The sequence below is a fragment of the Lepisosteus oculatus genome, chromosome 23, assembly GCF_040954835.1.
Source record: "Lepisosteus oculatus isolate fLepOcu1 chromosome 23, fLepOcu1.hap2, whole genome shotgun sequence".
Lineage (NCBI taxonomy): Eukaryota > Metazoa > Chordata > Actinopteri > Semionotiformes > Lepisosteidae > Lepisosteus > Lepisosteus oculatus.
In genome coordinates this window covers 12239703-12258943 of record NC_090718.1, presented here as the reverse complement: position 1 = coordinate 12258943, position 19241 = coordinate 12239703, and the positions used below count along the sequence as shown (strand labels likewise).

The 19241-nt window shown below is 44.2% G+C and overlaps 1 protein-coding gene across 2 annotated transcripts; it reads right to left on the bottom strand.

Moving 5' to 3' along the window:
* Positions 1-378: 378 nt before the first annotated feature.
* tbrg1 (transforming growth factor beta regulator 1) lies at positions 379-15270 on the bottom strand. Of its 2 annotated transcripts, none has more exons than XM_006642234.3 (17): positions 15168-15270; positions 14485-14566; positions 13694-13863; positions 12757-12814; positions 12576-12658; positions 12193-12229; positions 11427-11489; positions 9794-10030; positions 8776-8846; positions 7878-8110; positions 6534-6673; positions 5179-5325; positions 4931-5028; positions 4352-4462; positions 3156-3358; positions 1500-1589; positions 379-961 (listed from the first exon to the last, which is right to left on the bottom strand). In XM_006642234.3, exons 1-17 carry the CDS (start codon positions 15206-15208, stop codon positions 849-851), a joined length of 1977 nt encoding a protein of 658 aa, XP_006642297.3. In that variant the 5' UTR covers positions 15209-15270; the 3' UTR covers positions 379-848. The 2 variants fall into 2 exon arrangements, with proteins under 2 accessions (XP_006642297.3, XP_069038536.1); XM_069182435.1 differs by lacking the exon at positions 15168-15270 and adding an exon at positions 14670-14858 and having other exon boundaries at positions 14485-14569.
* Between the last annotated feature and the right edge of the window lie 3971 nt (positions 15271-19241).

Below are 19241 nucleotides of genomic sequence, written 5' to 3'. Positions count from 1 at the left end.
TCTGGCTTAAAAGTATGAAGCTGCACAAATGGCGCTGGAACTGCCTCTGTGGTTTGCTGACCACTGCCTGAGCACTGTACAAGTGCTCCCGTTTCATAGTCTGCAGTTTTAATGTTTTTAAATGGGGAAACACTTAAAAAGTAAAGCAAAGATAAGTGTTTAAAATAAAAACTGAAAAATGGAAAGCCATTTTGTCCTATTGTTTATCAGCAGCAGTCCGTTAGAAGTTTTGTTTCCTAAATCAGAGAAAGACTGCAACAGAGCTAAGCAGGTACGGTCTAACACAACACGTGGTAGCAGGAATAAACAACATTTGCAGTTTAGTTCTCTTCCAGTAACACCTAGGATTATGGATAGACAAAAATGGTTAGAAGTCTGTTTTAATCCTACAGCCATTTTATTCCAAAGCTTTACTCGCACTAGTTAGGTGTGAGCCAAAGAAATGTACAAGGAGCACAGATCATCGCTGCTGCCTTTTTGCTGTTCAAACACATTCAAACTTTCAAGTTTCATTTGATGACTGACTGTACAATCGGATTATAATAATAAAAAAAAACAGATTTTTTAGCACTGTCAATACTTAAAAAGGAGTCCATAAGCCCAAAGCTGCCTTTAGAAAACATCCACAACTGTCCTGTCCCAGAGTCCAGTGCAGCTGGTAATTCATCCTTTGACCAGGAACAGCTGGATCCTTATAATTTGGTGGAGCAGAAGTCAATCATAAACAGCCCTCACAGCTTGTGTGACGCTTCCTCCAGAAGAGCAGGGAAGGTCACCGATCTGGACCCTGAGACGGCGCAGGGCTGCTTCGCTTGGACGTCCCGGGACTGGGATCGGGACGGTTCTGCTCAGGGGCTGCCGAAGTGCGAGGCGGACGCTGAAGGCTGCAGCGGGGACGGGCCCAAGTGCTGCTGACCCAGCAGCCTGGCGTGGGAGGAGAGAGGAGGCTGGGGTGGCCGGACTTGAAGAGAGGAGAGAGCTTTGAAAGTCACAATACAGAACCTTACAAGGAGCCAAGGCTACAAAAGAGAGGAGGCCATCTAGCCCACCTATCCTCTTTGGTAGTAGTCAATTAACCAACAGCATGGCTGGGTAACTTGTTCCATACTCCCACAACTATTCGGGTAAAGAAGTGCCTCCTTGGTTTTAATATACTTCAACTTAACATCCATTTGCGCCCACTTATGTAACAGGACATCCTGCTAATTTAAGTTGGAGCTCTCAGCTCAGGCAAAACTCAGGAATACCTAGGAACTGGAAACAAATATGGCTACACCTGTAAAGTTCAATAAAGCTGGTGATTTGAATAACAAAGTGAAGAGTACTTTGATGAAATAGTTCAGTCCTGCAGATTATATTATATCATTGTCTACAGCTACACAAATTCGTCAGATTCTGAAGGGATCAAGGAAGCTAGGTTCCTATTCTATAAAAGAGTTGAGGATTCCCGTGTCTGTACTGCTTGAACTGGGTTAGTTCGTGGGCACCCGACTACTCACCCAGTGGCTGGATCCTACAGGCAGAGAACTCTCCCACGCTGCTCTTTGCGCTGTGACCCGGCAGGGTGTCGACGCTGGAGCACAGCCGCACTGGCGGGGGGAGAGAGACGCACAGCATCGCGGTCATGAGAACGGCAGCGAGATTCTCGGCGGCTGAGCTTCCAGAACACACACACACCACATTTCCACCCACCATTTTCTTTTAGTGCCCATTTATCTTGTAGCATGCACAGCACAAGGTGGTTCATCTGAACGCTGCAATAATTTCACTACCTCAAAACCTTAAGCAAACACAAACAGTATAGTCTCACCTATGCAAATGGAAGAATCGCGGGACAGGCGTTATTCTTGATGAAGTTCTAAGCCATGCTTCAGTCCTCCAACACCAACACCTCTTCTGAAACCACTTACTATGCTATCGTCCCATTGTAGCACCTCAATCGTTTCAATGAGTCATAGCAGACAATGCAGCCACAAATTCAAATTAGAAGTTGCTGTGCATAACTACCTGCCCGTACATACCCATTTCTTTCACATTCCACAGAATTAGAAACAACCTGCAAATATCATCTAACCCTTTCATCGGAAGTTGGAAAATCATCTTCCGGTTTCTTGCAGGACTCCTGCCATTTTCTTTTGTATAGTGTTTGTATTTTATCCACTTCGGATTTACATCCCTCATCACAGCCTGGAATAGAATCTTGGGAAGTGGGAAGGGAATTCACATCCCAACCACATACTTGTGTTGGGTCGAAGATCCCGACACCCTTAAGTGTCTCTGTGAGCTGGCTCAATAAAACGCGTTTTGTGTTTTATATTTTAATGAAGGTTTAACACAATGTCTATTTATTGTGCTGTCTGTGCAGTGCCAGTAAACTGTGCCAAATCTTGGTACGCATTTATTAATTCCTCAGTTGTCTGGACTTTCAATCCACTGTCAACCAGACATTTATTTACGTACTTTACTTATACTTACACATTGATGTTGCAATCAGAAAAAACGCTGAGTGCATCCTTACACAACCTCCCACAATGATTTTAGGTCCTTTAACACCACTGTATTGGGTACAGTCCATTTCCACACAGTATGAGTTAAAATTAATGCATTTGTAATGGTCTTCTGAAACCACATATTTTGGTTTGCACAATAAACCCATAATTTCTCATTTCAGGCTTCATCACAGGTTCTGTTGATTGCCTATTAATTGTTGCATTTAGAGTTCCTACAGGGACATCTGGAGGACACAGGCTGAACTGCAGGCTAGGCCTTCCTGAGGTTGCACAGGCAAGGGAAGGCCCCCCATCATCTACTTCTTTTTATCTTTGACATAAATATGACGGAAAACCATGCAAGTGATGAATTACGACTGAAACGTATTACATCTGTAAACCATTATCACTACCAAATTACACTGACAAAGGAGTCAATTCCACATTACTATTCTGTAATACACGACTGATATAAATCACTTCACAAACTACATTAGAGAGGACTAGCATTTCTGAATTCCAACAACATGGCAATATATCACAGACCAATATCGCTACTAAATTACGACAACAACACATCACAGTTAGCAGGTACATGATGAAATCTGTTGCAACCCGGTCTGATCAGCAGGAGATGAGGTGCAGTTTTAGGGTGAATCAGTGTACCTATCGAGCCGTGTGGAACGCCCCCAGAGCTGATGCTGCCGGACTGTTTTTCCCCCGCCAGGCCGCGCTCCGCCGCCTCACACTCCTCGAAGCCCTGCTGCCTCTGGAAGGCCTCGAAGTTGAGGGAGGCGTCGTCCTCCGACAGGCTGTGAGGAAGCTGCCCGTCCCCTGGACGCCAGACGTCAAAGCGCACCCACTGGTAACTGAGGAGACGTTCACACAGCCGAGAGTTAAACGCCTCAGAACAACCTTTTCCTTAGACGTATAAAAGAGAGACTCACCTGCTGAAAAATAAAAATTGACAAATGAGATCCGGGTCCCCTGAGTTCGAGTTCGTTTGCGATTGTGTTTTCCTGATCACACGTACAAAGGGCTCTATGGCTTTGCTGTGGAAAGTTACTTTTAAAAAGTAACCCATTACTCTTATAATTCGCTTGTGTAAAGTATTACTTTTTCAAAATCAGAAGTTTGGGACAACTAATTTTAAATAATCAACAATTACAGTGATCTTACTAGCTTATATATTGTTACCCTGTAAAGTAATACATTACCTCTGAAAAGCAATTTCCTGCACCTTATTATTAATTTATCAAAGGGAACAGGACCGGGATGTTCCATCCTATGACCCTACCCCAAGACACCAGATACCAGCACTGGGATGGGAGACCCAGGGACATTCAGGTTGCTTTTGCAAGTGTGGTTGGAGGAGCAACAGGGGGTGCTTGGAGAATTTACCAACCCAATTCCCATAGACTGGTGACCAGGAACACTTGCAGAAGGTACATCCTCATTCTTTGGATGAAGAGTCAAACTGAGGTCTTGACTGCTTTGATATTAAAGATCCTATGATGTGTTCAAAGAGTAGGGGTGTTAACCCCTGTCCCAACCAAAGTCCACTCTGGGATTGTACAATTCGGACTTCCTAACTTTCCCCATTAATTCAAGGAGCGAAGCTGCTTTTTCACTTCTCCACCTAGTGTGCTGTGTGGAACTCCTAACACCAGGTAGGTGCTACACTTCAGGTGTGGAAAAAGTGGTGGTGAAAACTACTATACAAATGTACGGTTTTACAACAGACTCTATCCCTGAAAACAACTGTCTGACACAATAACAGATCCGTCTCAAACCTGCTTGCTCCCTGAAATTCCCAGAGCTCGAGTTCTGCATCAATAGACGCCACGTGTATGAGCACTCACTTCGCACACTTGCGCGCCCCGGGACAGCTCTGGATCAGATTCTGGATGGTGGGGTGAGAGAATCCAAAGAAATCTGCTCCTGACGGCACAATGGACGTGAGAGGCTTGCCCCTGCAGGTTCGTGTTTAAAAAAAAGGGAAGAAATTTGGGAACTAGTGAGGTAGATCGTGCAAACAGCACATCATCGTAACAATATATCGCTCATTTCGAACATATTCATGTCCTCTCTGTTGATTTCCTCCAGGACATGGCTTCTGCAGGTAATACATCTATATTTACAGCTAGGAATTAAAAGAAACAGGTACATGGCTTCTTATGCAAATAATGACAATGCAGCTCCTTAAATGGTTGAGCTTAATCATCTTTCCTATCCTTATGCAACATGTGCAGTAATCATGATTAAACCCCGGTAGGGGCAGAACAGAGCTAAATGCATTGCACTTACACCACAGAATTTTAAGTTGCACTTAAAACTACTTTTAGTGTTATGCATGTGTATGTGCAAACCAACATCCTGCAGAAGCTGTGTACTGAAGCACTGTTGATTGCTGTTGTGCAAGTCCTATATTGGTCAAGTACCTCATGGCCGCTATTGCCTTCAGCAGGTTGGCATGACAGGTCAGGGCAGAAGAAGCCACTATAGCATTCTGAGGGTCCTCCTCGGGCACAATTTCAAACTGCAACAGAATCAGTTTCAAATTAAAAAAAAATATGCTAGCACTTCTGCTAGGGGGGAGAGCCTTTATAGGAACTTTTCCTGAGCACACAAAAAGTACTGTGCACTCAACCTTCCTTGCATTCCCGTGTGCTGAGCGTGACCGGTGTACCTGCGGGCCACTGCCCCCGTCCTTTATCTGGCAGGTGTAGAGGCACTGCTGCTCGGGGCTCTTCATGCTGGCGAACATCCTGGTGCTGCAGAAGCCCACGGGGTAGATGGCGTTCTCGTCGTGGAAGTGCAGCCGGTCTGTGATGATCTGCAACACAACCGGGCTCCTCCGTGACTCCACTGGTAGTGTCCCCATTACTATACTGGGGCATTAGGACCCACATGGACCGCAGGATGAGCGAACTCTGCTGGCCTCACTAACACCTCTTCCAGCAGCAAAGTTAGTTTTTTTTAGTCTCCCATCCAGGTACTGACCAGGCTCACACCTGCTGAGCTTTAGTGGGTTGCCAATTGTAAGTTGCAGGGTGACATGGCTGCTGGCCGAATTGTTAACTATTACACTAAAGAATCTTTTTCCCATCCTTAAAACCCCATAATGAACAGCAACTAGAAAACAAACACTTTGAAAATGAGAGCACAAGCTTCCGCTGTGGTCGTAAACAAAGCACTGCTGCCTCACGGTGTCCATAACTAAAATGCCTGTCGCCCCGTGCAGAAACAAACAGCTGTTCGGTGGCGCTGAATTCTCGGGAAAAATCGGTCACCTTTGAACTTCAACGTTTGGATTTTGCGCAATTCAGTTCTTATAACGAGTTACAAGGTACAAACTCTTCATGTTCGGATTAGCGAAAAGTTGTAAACCGAACATTATACTTATACCTTTGGTTTCACTCAAGACAGGGCTGGATTAGAACCTTGGATCAATGAACTATTTAACAGGCTAGATCAGCCAAGTGACCTCCGCCCATTTGTAAACCTGTTATGTTCTTATGATTACGAAAAGCAGGCGGTACGGCGTGCAGTGGTTGGCATTGCCGCCTTGCACTGCTGCAGCCCTAGGCTCAGTCCTAGACCTGGGGAGCTATCTGGGTGGAGTTTGCATGTTTGCATGGGTTTCCTCAAGGTGCTCCAGTTTCCTCCCACAGGCCAAAGACATTCTGGTTGGATAATAAACTTATAATTGTCCCTGATGTGAGTGTGTGCATGTTTGTGTAACAGTCTGTATGTGGGCCTATCCCAGCAAGCCACAGGCACAAGGCTGGATTCACCCCGGATGTGAAGCCAGTTCATTGCATCGAATTCCAATCAATAGCGTCTTTTAACTATTAAAACCTTGACACATGTCAAAGGGAAAGTGATAAACTGAGTCTGCGGAAAAGCCCTTGGAAATTAAACACACTGCATAAAGAGATGAAGCACTCCAGCTGGAACCAATTTAAGAAAACAGCACGACCTGTTGTTAGAACCCCACTTCCTGCTCCCCATCCCACCCAGCCAGTGACGCCAGACACTGACCTCTCCCAGGCTGTACACGGTCAGCCCTCCCAGGACAATCGGGAACACCGGCCGGCCCGAGGAATCCAGAGGGATTGGCTGGACCAGCTTCCGAGAGCCGCCCTCGGCCAGCTTCTTCTTCTTGGAGACCTTCCTGAGCGCTGAGCGGAGACAGACAAAGGAGGAGGAGGAGGAGGAGGAGGGGGGACAGATTTTCTTCTGCGCGCTTCACCCGATGCACTTTTCGACAAGCAGCTAAGCTTTGGGTGAGCCGCAGACACAGAACAAAATAATACAAAATCTGAATGAGAGGTCAAGGGGAACTGCCACGCTATTGACACACTTCAGGTGCATGAAGAACCTGCACTGATGAGAGCATTTCAAACCGCAGTGAAAGTACAATGTGCAAAACTTCCAATTTACATCACAAAACAGATGAAATTCCCAGATATACACAGCTCCATATTGCCGTCATCGGCTACGATCCAGAATGAGGCAACAAAACATCCGGAGTTGCGAATTACATTGTAAACAAGCAGGCTTGTGAATATTGCTATTAACTGTAAAACCATATTTAATGCACATCTTAAGCCTTGAGCATAATTATAATAGGATCACTTTAATCACAAAGATAGAAAAATAGATTTTCTATCTATTTGCCATCCCCCCATCTCACTGTTCTCTCTATTCATCAGTTGCTTTTTACGGGCAAAAATGGTAGGACTAGGTAGGACGGTTTGAACGTTTTGGTTCAGTATCGGAAACGAAAATACGTTTCATATTACGAACTGTCAGGCTTCGTAATCATGTGAGCTCGAGAGAAGAGAAAAAATAATACGATACACGTCATACCCCAAACTGACAATATTTGAAAACCGATCTATTTCTCTTACAATAACGCATACGCTTTAGAGCAAGGGAATTTTGCTACTGCATAAATTTACACATTTTTTGAAACTGACACTTAGAAGGCGACGTTTTTAGAGACTTTATCTCGAGACTGCTGATTTGAATGAGTGCGACTGAATTGAATTACACATTTCAACTTCCAGGTGGTTTTGCAGACGCACACTTACTTGTAAATTTGTCCAATTTTGCTATACTCTCAATGAATTTCTCTTGTGACTGAGATTTCACACCTGGTCTGAGAAACAGCAACTGCAGTTCCCCTGTCATACTATTACTCCTCCTGAATGCATTTGCTCGGCTGCCAATTAAGCAAATTGCTCCAATTTATCTGGTTCCAAAGAACAGACTCTCACGCAGCGCAGCCTGTGACAATAATCCAGCAAACAAGGAGCCGGCCACCTCCGAGCTGCTTCCAGGAGGCCGCCAGCGCTACTTCCTGCCTCAGGGCCACCCTACCGTCTTCCCGCCCGTTCTCTCTCGCGCGCTCCTTCCGGTCTTTTTTGGACTTCTTGCTGGTGCCTTCGTCGCCCCCCGAGGTGGCGGGGGCCAGACCGGGGGAGGCCCCGAGAACGGCAGCGCCCCCCGCCGCGGAGCTGAAGGACGCCGGGGCGTGGGAGCTGGCGCTCGGGGCGGAGTGCAGCTCCCCCTCTGACAGAGACTGGTACTGCAGCAGAGACTTCAGCAGGAACCTGCGCGCAGCCCGGGAGGGGGACAGTGAGGGCACAGCTACTCCAGCTGCACTACATGGTGCTTACAGGACTGTGCCAACTTCCTTAACTCAAAATTAGCACCAGCCACTGTCAAATGCCAAGGCAGTGTAGTCTGTAATCAGTGTAGCCTGAGTCAGTGACCCAAGTGATGCAGCCAGCATTACTGGGATATTGCACAGAAAGGCATTGAACGTTTTTTATTTTAAATTATTTTTCCTAAAAATATTATAATTGTATTATTATTAAATATTGTTGCTTACAAGGTCTTATTAAACGTAAAAATATGTCTGACACGTTTTCTCCCTTTACAAAAAAAGCTAAAATTTCAATAAAGGTGTGTAGACTTATTAATATCCACTGTAAATCCGTGACTGAAAGATTTTAACTACTGGTGTCCACACATGGTAACAATTTTTTTATGCATGACTTATTTTGTACACAAACTGTAGCAAAATGAGGGTATTATCTTCAGGTGTTAGGTCTACAATAAACCTAAACAGCATGATTTGTTGGATGTTCAAGTGCTGCAACAAGCTTACTGAAAAACACAGGAACACTGCAGTGAAGGCCTGACTGTGAGAGTCCTATCAAAAGGAGATTTAAAAAAAAATGTAGAGGATGCAAGACAAAACAGATGAGCCCACCTTCGTTCTTCTTTTGCACGCACGAACTTCTCTTCCAAATGGGCAACTTCATCACAGAGCGCAGCATTCTCCTAGGGGGTCAAAGGTCAGAAGTCAGAGGGGTCAACGGTCTACAGGGCAGCTGGAACCTCTTGAAACTCCAGTTGCTATGGGTGATCACAGCCTCCAGTTCTACCCTTTTATCATTTGATTGAAACCAGACATACAAGTCAAAAAACAAAATAAACTTTTAAGGACAGGCTCTCCCAAAACCGTGAGTAAAACTATACAATACAAAAAATAAAGTTGATTTCTTCAAGAAAGAACTTTCATTAATTTCTTGGGAGACCACTTCAGGGAACATGTCATGGCTGTGAGAATCAAAGATCTCTCCAAGCCCATAGTTTCTCATTTCACCTCAAACGGCCATCTGCGTTCTCAAGAGGGGTTTCAGAACTCCTATTGCAGAAAAACAACCGAAACCAAAATTATCCTGAAACGAGGATCACATCTTCCCCCTTCTCTCAACAACAGACTCGTTTCCTTCTAATCCTCTCTTTTCATTTATAGGTTTTGACTTCCCACCTCTCTTCCCCTCTCTCCTGCTCCCACCTCCTCTCCGCTCCAGTTTTTGTTCTCCCACACTTTACCAACTGCCGATTTTCCTTCTCTCTCTCTCTCTCACACAGCCCTAGAAGGCTCCACAGCCAAAAACGTGTTTCTTTTCTTCTCTTTTCAGCCTGGAATCAACCTTTACCTGTTCCTTTGCAGCCTACACACGCTGACGCAGCTCCCTACTTGAAACACTTTCATGAATTACACCCGTGTGCTAGTCTCGCTGGTGGTCAAGACTTACAAATGAACATGTAAAGGTTGTTTCCCTGCTGAAAAGAGAACAAAAACAAAACGTTTCGGCTGCGGAGCCTTCTTCGGCCAAAGCGTTGCGTTTCTGGTCTTCTCTTTTCAGCCTGGAATAAACCGTTACCTGGTCGTTTGCGGCCTACGCATGCCGACGCAGCCGCCTACTTGAAGGACTTACAAAGATCATGGCGCGGGCAGCCTTGCGCAGGCGCAGGTACTTCAGCCGGTACTTCTCATTCTGGTTCTTCCTGAGCAGCTTCTTCACCTTGGGTTTGGCTTCGGAGAGGCTGGCCGGGGAGGGGAAGGCAGGTAGGGGGCCCCCAGATCCTGAGCCGGAGAAGGCGGGCTGGCCAGGAGCCGTCAGGAAAGACTGGGCCGTGAAGGCCCGTAAGGCCTGCTGCCTCTCGTCGTCGGTCTGAGGGGAAAACGGGCCCGGAGGAAAAGGGGATGAATACAGGAGGGCGCGACAATGGAAGACTGCCTACATGTGAGCCATTAGGTAAAGTCCAGCTTCCATTCGTCAGTGAGAGCAGGACGACAATAGTGTCCAAACACAAGCTCGGGGGGCCGCATCAAAACCAGTTTCGCCAGCACACTGTCAAAACCCCCGTGTGGCAGCCTTGCGTAACCCACAGGACGGACCTACAGGAAGCAGAGTATCAGCTTTCTGACGTCAGTGTGCAGCAAAAATTCAATGGCTACACATATTTAGTTCCTCGGGTGAATACACTCATGGAGAAGACTAAAAATACACCATCCCAGTGCAGTTTCCCTGGCAGACAGCAGCAAAGCGCAGTCATCCCTGTGACCTCCTCTAAGGTTAGGAAGCTAAAGGCAGGGCAGCGTAAGCTGAGAGGTGGAGTGGGAGACACGGAGATTGGACAGCTTACCTGATGCGCCCCACTCTGTTAATGACAGCAAGACAATATGCGCAGAGATCAAGTTTAAGGTACTTATAACGAGGTATAATTCAAGGACTATCAGATCGTGAGTCCAGTCTAGGAACAGTAAGAAATGGCCCAGTGAGGAGAAAACGCTACTGGGTTAACACTCCAGCCTGCCTTAATTACTACTTCTATAAACAGCACAAGAACAGGCACTGGGGACACAACGATTTAGCAGGCTCTGGTTAAAGGGATACGCAGTTAATAAGCCGTTAAAGATCGCCATGATAAGAAAGGACGAAAATCACAACATATGAATGAGATTTACACACGCAAACACAAAAACTGAAATGAGATCATGGGAATTTAACACATGGTCATAAATCAAATAAAAAGAAAAGATAAACTGTAGAATCTACTTTCATAATTAAAAGTAAATGCTGATGTACTGTAAAACAATCTACTACCAATGAACTTTGCCCAATGTACAATTCAGCTAGACTAAAGAAGACAGCACTGCAGCCGATCTGGTACTACAGCAACAAAAGGCGATTTTCCATCCGAAAATAACTTGCATAGCATGAAGGCAGACGCAGCTTTCACCAAGTGATTAAGCAGGGGACACCAAGCGTTAAGGCAAAGGCACAAAAAAAGGAGGTTTTAGAACTTGAGGATTGTAATGCTTTGGGGTTCACCTGAAAAAAACAAAGCTTCTAATTTTATTATTATCATACCGCTGCCCAAGTAATTAACCTGAAAATTGGCATCCCAAATGCACTTCCACAAGCAACTGTAAAAGGAGACTTTAAAAAGCTAAATAAATTCATTTCACCCCGTCAGCAAGAGATCAAGGAGTTTATGTCCATGCTGCTGCCATTCATTGAAATCAATCATTCTTCTGAAACATCCCTGTCAGTCGGAACTTACCAACAGCGCAAAGACTCCATTCCTGTTCTCAATCCTCTTGAAGCGCCTGCTCCCTTTCTGTGTCTGTAACATAGCAGGACACTGACTGGACTCCAGGCTCTCAGAACCCCCCCTGCTCTGCCCTCCAGAACTGCCACGGGCCCTGAACCTACACTGGACCACAGCTCCACTCTCCTCCTGTCTGTGGCTACAGCTCAGTTCTCAAGACCCGTTAAGCTATGGGTGTGAGATAATCAACACGATCAGAGTCTCTTCCCTCGCAGGCAGGGTTTTTTTAGAATTACAACCACTCTGCAGTGCTGAACTATCTAAAGAAGCTACAGTACATCCCAAAGAACAAAAAGCTTAAAAAAAGAGAATCAAATTAACAATGAACAGAGACAATGTTGTGACACATAAAAAACAAGGATTCGAAAAGTCAGCACAAATCAGATCATGCCAGAAACTACTGGCTTTATGAATTCTTATCATTAATGTGCACTGCATACTGGTCTAATAAAGAAATAAGATCAATTCCTGCATAGGGTGTTATTCTGGTGAGGTCTGACTATCATTTTGTATCATTTAAATACTGCCTGACTGGTAATCAGCAATAATTAACATTAGATTTGAGTTGTTAACCTTTTAAGGGCTCATCTGCACAATATGAGTGAACTGTCCTCAAAGATATACTAGTTGTGTGAAAAGTGCAGCCAAAACAAGCATAATATAGGTTAATTAATTACAGGTACATGAACAGTGAAGGTGAATATGTCCCCTGCCTTACCTCACGATACATCACAGCTTCCAGACTTGACTTTGCGCTGCAGGGAAAAGAGAAGTTATTTTGCATAGAAGAAAAAAATATTTTAACCCTCACCTGTTTATGTGGCTTTGTGATAATGTTGGAGTGGAACGGAATGTTTGACGAAACCTACAGTATAACAGCTTAAAAGCTACACAGAAACGGCAAAATGCTATTTTAAAAGATTTCTATTGGATCTTTACATCCACACATCACAGACAGGGTGGCGTCCTGATCATACTAATTTATTTCCAATGGACCTTTCCTGTGGCAATGCCACTGCGAATTCCTCTAAAACGATGCAGACTTAAACAGGACACATCTTGAAGAAAAGATACTTATAACTCCTTGAAAAAAGCACCTACTTTGATTGCACCAAGCCCCTGTCGATGATCCTCTGCTTGATCTCCTTGATGTGCATTGGCCGGCCGGCTTCCTCAAGTACAATCTGAAACGACCGTGAAAAGGAATTCAATTGGGCCATAATCTGGGGCCTTTTCAGCCCAGGGCATCATTTTCAAAAGAAAAACAACCAAAACACCACACCTGGGCAGCATCCAGCCAGGTAAGATTAGGCTTGTCTGCAACATCACTAGGAGGATCACTATAAATGAAATGGAGAAAATGAACAGCTTTTTAAAACGAGTCATCATTTCTTTCCCTTCTCATACAGACATACAGCCATCCTGAAAGTCTCTAGACAAAAAAAATGCAAAACAATAACTGATCAAAAATTGTCAAGTAAAGATGGCTTTGGGGTTTTTTTTCCTCAACTTATTTTCTACATTATTTCTAAAACCAAAAAGTTGCTTCACTTCCTCTAACACCAGGAGTCTCAAACTCCTGGAGTGCCTGCTCTCTTCTGCTTGTTGTTCTTACCTGAGTAACATCTTAAAACAAATAAACGAATTACTTTCTAAATTATAGTTACATAGGATTTGTCTTGAGAGCTTTTACAGTTGATTACACAGGACATACACTTAATTAGAGGTACAGTTACCTCTCAATAACCTCAGGTTAGAAGTATTAAGCTTATGCTAATAATTAGATTCTGTTAATTAAAGTAATTAGACCAACTATGTAGTTGAGAACATGGCCAAACAAAAACCAGAAGACACTGGGCCACCCAGGAACTGAGTTTTAGATCCCTGCTCCAAACAGTTTCACCAAGGGAGAGAAAATAAGCCTTACTAGCATTATTTTTTTTACTCCTTATTTATTTTAAGGAATTCAAACCCCTAACTTCCAAACTTTTCCATTAGGTTTTTTTTTAAATCAGTTCTTTCCTACAACAATTTTTGAACGTCTATTATGTCCTTTTTGGGGTGTCCCGTCATCAGCTGGATGCAGGGGAAAAGTTGTTTTTTTTCCCTTTCTTGAGACTGCACCCCTCACCTTTAACTGGGGGGACAGCACCTTCACAACAAGCCATTAAACCAACCATAAAACTCATCGAAAGAGGACTGCTGGCCGGTCTCCTTACCTCTCCAGGGTTTCTGAGGTCCCAGGCAGGCTGGTCATGTTATCCAGGGCTGGGAACAGAGAGTAGCTGCCCTGGTCATCAGGCTCCATCTCGGCCTCGAAGTTGGAGAGGGTGTTCAGAGGGTCCATTGGAGAGAGAGGGGTACCTGGTGTCTGGCTGCTGGCCGGGGGCTATAAAGCCAGAAAACTGTGAGCCTGTAACATACTCTCTTACCAAACACAGTACAGATATGCTGCTGGAAAGGGGAAATTTCACAGCATTAAATGCCATCTTCACAGCGCTCTCAAGACATGACTCCAGTGTGAACTACCTACCCCTTACAACAGACTACCGCAATATTATAGATTGCAATAAATCACATGCTAAATTCTAAAATCGGGTTACGACTGCACTTCACAGAAGCAATAAATCTTTTTTTTTTTTCTGATTATTCGTGTTTTTAACTACCGCTGCTAGTGCTATTGGGGGTGTTTTGCTCTACCATTAAACCGATTCAAAGTCAAGAAAGGGGGGGGGGGAAAGTCCTCAGACCGTAGTAAATTTATTATAAAATAAAATTAAAGTTAGCAAGTTTTGTGATAGAATATTGTTTTCTCTGTTTAATAAATCATCTCAGCAGTAGCCCTCGCTCCGAGAGGGGAGAGACTCTGTTCTGTACACCGAGTCTGCGCTCTCTTCTACGGGAGGCGCGTTTAGGAAAGTTCGTGGCTTCGTGTTTCTGGTCTCCGTGTAACACCGGCAAAAGCACCACTCAAATTGTTGCAGCACCGCTGTTTAGTTTTCAGACTTACCCCGCCTCTGTCAGCCCGGGGCCTCGGCTGTTCTTTGCCATGAATCATCGGCGACTCCTGAAGCTCTTCCCCGGCCTCCATGCTGTAAACAGCGGAATGAATTTATTCTCAAGTGATATTTGGCTCAGCTATCGGGTGCAAAACGTGTGACTAAAACTTTTTCCTTCTGTGTGTGTATATATCTGGAATTGTGAAATTCAAGATTCGTCTCCCACCGCTAAATGTACTTTAATCTGAGACTGAAGCCAAGTAAAAATTGCTGTTACTGTACAATTGTTTCATGTTTCTCCTCGGAACAAAAATATACATGTGTGTTTCGCGGAGGAAGAGTTTCGAAGAGCACAAGTACTAAAGGATAGTATATTTTCTAGTTAATTGTTTACACAGACACTAGATTGTATGCAACAGATGTTACTTTAATCGGACAGAAACCGATTTTATCCATTTTCAAGCTTTCTTTCAATATATAGAATAAGCACTAATAAAGTACACAGAAAAGAGTATTTAGAAAAAATATGCCTTGTGTGAAAATCCTCTTTTTTCCCACTAGCCCACTAGAGGGGGGTATTTTAAAATGTATTTGAACAAAATAATACACGGTGCAACGAGATTATCGATACTACACACACTATTTAACAATTTCTCTCGCTACTTTTTATTTTTAGTAAATATATAAAAAGTACCTTATAAGTTCTGCGTCCCATATTCCACAAGAAAGAGACATTAGTCGATGTGTTCTATGCAATATAATTTTATCAGAAACTACTGCCTCGCTGATAATAGTTTGGATGCAGTACCTCTGAGATGGTCTTTTTAATGGTAAATTACAAGCCGTGGGCTGTGAACCATAAGTGTAATTCAAACATCCATAATTAGTGCTTTCAATCTGCATAATTTACTTCGTGCAATCATTGCTGATGAATTCCACGACGATCACCCAACTGATTTATTGATGTTATTCAAAGGATGCCTAGAATCAAGAGATCTTCCAACATACAATCCCACAAATTGATATTTGATCTAAATGTCAGTAGGCTACTTTAACATATCTGCCAATAACTTGCATTCCACATGCACTTATCATCACAAAGAGCATAATGGGTTTATACGTGGCTTCTTAAAATATTTATTTTCACAACACACTGCACGAACAGTGGACTTAGCTCCGTAATCAAGTCCCAGTAGCTAGAACGTTATGATTAAAAATTAGAGTAGTTTCCCCCACCCCGTGCCCTGAGTAGATTTAAACTCGTTTAAATTAGTATAATGTCTATCGGACATGTCAGAATTTGAGATCTGTGAATCCAAGCAATTTTTTCAATGCATTGCATTATTAAACTATAATTTCCACCGTAACCAACACAATTGCTTTCAAACACAAGTTACAGATACATATTCCACCCACAGTGACTTCTCCGACTCTGTTACTGAACTAACGTAATTGTCTATGTAATGTAACATTTAATATAAAGAGCGCTGATTGGATAAACCTGCGACCACTTTTTTTTAACAATCGAGAGACTTTCTGTAAGTAAGAATTCCGTTGAACCAGTACATGTACCGGTTACGTATGGCAAGTTCAAGTTCAAGTTTAAGACAGGATACAGCTGAAAAACGCTTCAATACACGTGGGCATCTGTGTACAGCCATGTCCCGAACAAGCCCTGGGCAGTTATCCCTGCCCACACCTAAAACATCACAGGGTCACTTCCACCCTCTGGGGGCCATGAGTCAATGGCCCTTGTTAAGGGTTGAAAAAGCCCCCCGTCGAGGGAGAAAACTGGACTTTTGCAAGAAGGGGGGTTTGCAGCACATATGACAGCAGCAGGTAGGTAGGTCAGTCTCTTTTCAGGCCATAAAGGCCCATGGGGAATGGGGGGCAAAGACCACCATTTTCCTTGACCATCCGACACTGGAAGTGGAGGTGATGTGGTCAGCATCACGCTCCGGCTGGCCTCTTACCCCCGGAAGGATTAACCCCCGGCACTCATTTGGAAAGTCCGATGACAGCAGTGGGCCAAGGAAAGGACTTGAACACCAGGGACTCCCACGGGGAGCAGTTGAAGAAGGCTCTGGCATCACCTTCCTCCTGGAGGTGAACGGGGTGGTTGTGGCTGGCCTGGAAAGTGTCCCCTCCGGAGCTGTGTTTTTATGATGTGCCCTGGGCGCTGGGAAGACACTGCTGACTGTTGTATCACTACAACACTTGTCTACAAAAGCAAAAGTCGGGTCACGCAATCTCTGACACCCCCTGCCTGGAAAAGACTGGCTTGCTCCCTCCAGGTGGTGGTGGTGGTGGGGGGGCAGCTGCCCCAAGTGGAGGGGTTCAAGTTCCTCGGGGTCTTGTTCATGAGTCAGGGTGATCATAACACCATGATGGTGAAGCAGGAACTGAGTTTCGAGATGAAGCTCTCGGTTGAGCAGTCGATCCACATCCCTGTCCTCACCTGTGGTCACGAGCTGTGAGCAGTGTCTGAAACACTGCGATCGTGGCGGGAATGAGGATTCTCTGTAGAGCTGCTGTGACAAGACAGAGGAGCCAGGTGAGGTGGCTTGAGCAGCTGGCAAGGATGCCCCCTTGTGGCTGCCACTGGAAGAGAATGGATTTATTGTAGACCTGGAAGCAGGCAACTTCTTGTCTCTGGGGACAAGCTACCTTAAGCTTACAGCTACCTTAACCCGCTTTAAAAAATCCTATACTTTTAATACGTTTTCTTCGTCTGAGCGATATTTTATCACGGACAGAATCACATGAAACCCTGGTTGCTCATCAATTCCACTACGTGTTTCCCTTTTTCAGCCATGAGGTGTCGCCCTTTATGCATGATGAACCGATTTTGGTGCTTGGCCACTAAGCAGGAGTCGGGGAAAAAAGCATAGCGACTTTTCAGAGCGCATTTCTAGCCGCGTTATTGACTGTTCATGCAGTTTCGAGTGTGGATGCCCGCCGTTTTTAAATCAGTCAGGGGACACCCGTCCTTGCAGTGATGCGCATCCCATTCGTGTCCAGCGCGTCAGCCTAACTTGGGCGATGGTTTCTCATTCCTCATCAGTTTTTTTGCAAAGGGCTGGACTGTTTTGTGTCACGCGGGATTGATGATTATCCATTTGATGAGGGAAAAAAAACGTCTCCTTTACCTTTGTGTGCGTGATTAAATAGGTTTATATTTCTTGATGACTTATAGGTAACTAGTCTTAGCCTGCGTATGCTCTGTGCTTGATAAATTACTAATTACATTATATATTTAAACTCGTCTGTTATAACATCAGTATTAAAATGTGAAGGCCAATGGGCTGTGCGCGATAATTTACAGTTTGACTAAACTGCGCATTGGCTACGCCTGTCTGAGGCTATTCCCAACGGTTTAATCGGTATATATATATATTTCGATGTTATCTTTCTGTTCTGAACTACAGAGAAAACTTACTGGAGACACCGACATTTCTGCCGATCAGATAAAAAGTGTTTATCGTGTGCAACAGGTAGAAAAACACGTATGCAAACGTTCTGGGTTTTTGTTTTCTTTGCTGTACGTAGCCTGTGGGTTTCCGACACAAAAAAAACATTTAAAAAATCATTTATCCATTTGCAATATATAGGAAATTTCGGTTTATTTTTTTTTTTAAATCATATTGAAAAAAATAACCATAACCATAAAAACCTACCAAAACAAAGATGGTACTGGTTACGGGTCAATTGCAACGTACTGAAAGCTGCGCACTAACTGGAGTTTAACCCTTGGTTAACATGCAGCACCATGCTAAACAAGTGCGCTTCCTTAATACCCATTGCAATAAACGTGTCCGCTGAAATTAGTCCGCAGCACTGTACTAAGCACAGGTACTAAGCTGGTGTCTAACTTTGTACCGCACGTCTCTTGGTTTCAATTAGGCTTAAAACTGGAGATGATCTCCAGATAGTGTGGTATTAACCAGTCCGCAGCTTAGTATGCAGCTACGAGCTTAATCCGAAACCTCGTTGCATTTGACCCATTATGTCCCTGTGGATATGGTCCCTAATGAAACAACAGAGCCAGTCGCGAACGGAAGAATGTAATCTCTAAGGATATGGTTTCCCTTATCTTCTCTGAAAGTTACCCACCAGCTGGACAGTTTCAAAACTTTGTAAGAGAGAAAAAATGCACTTGTTAAAAATGTGTCATGATGCGTCGCTAGTTCCCCTGTGGCGGTCTTCCATATTGTGACTAAACTGCCTCACAGTTCTTGAATTCCGGAGTGCCACGCCTTCTCTGTGGAGTCTGTATGTTCACCCCGCGTTCGCGTTAGTTTTCCCACTTCCCAAAGACACGTGGAGAGGGGCCTACTGGTGTCATGATTTTGAAAGGAAAAAAAAACTGCTCGATTTAATCGATAAAGTCACACTGAATTTCCCCACCTTTGAATTTGAATACAGTTCGCGAAGACACATTCATTTGTGCACTTTCCAAATTAAATAAATACGATTCTCCCACCCTATTGAAAGCATTCGCTGAACGATACCATCGATTTTTAGAGGGTAATTACAATATAGGGCGTCTTTTGACATTTTTTTTTCTTCTTGCGCACGTGCACGAAGCGATGGTTCTGTATGTATGCTGTCAACTCTAGACATTTACATCTAGATAAGAAACTAAAAGTTTCGGTAAATACCACTGAAAAGCCTGCTGATGCTTACGTTGTGTTTCGCCCGGACTGGCAACTGTACTGTCGGTGGAAATCTAAACTATCATTTAGCACGTTTTGATTCGCATTGATCT

Coding starts and splice junctions, on each gene's coding strand:
- tbrg1 (XM_006642234.3), bottom strand. CDS start 15,208: ATGTCTCTTTCTTGTGGAATATGGGACGCAGAACTTATAAG. Junction 12,659..12,756: donor CCTGGCTGGATGCTGCCCAG/GTGTGGTGTTTT, acceptor CGGTCGTTTCAG/ATTGTACTTGAGGAAGCCGG. Junction 12,230..12,575: donor AGGGGCTTGGTGCAATCAAA/GTAGGTGCTTTT, acceptor TTTTCCCTGCAG/CGCAAAGTCAAGTCTGGAAG.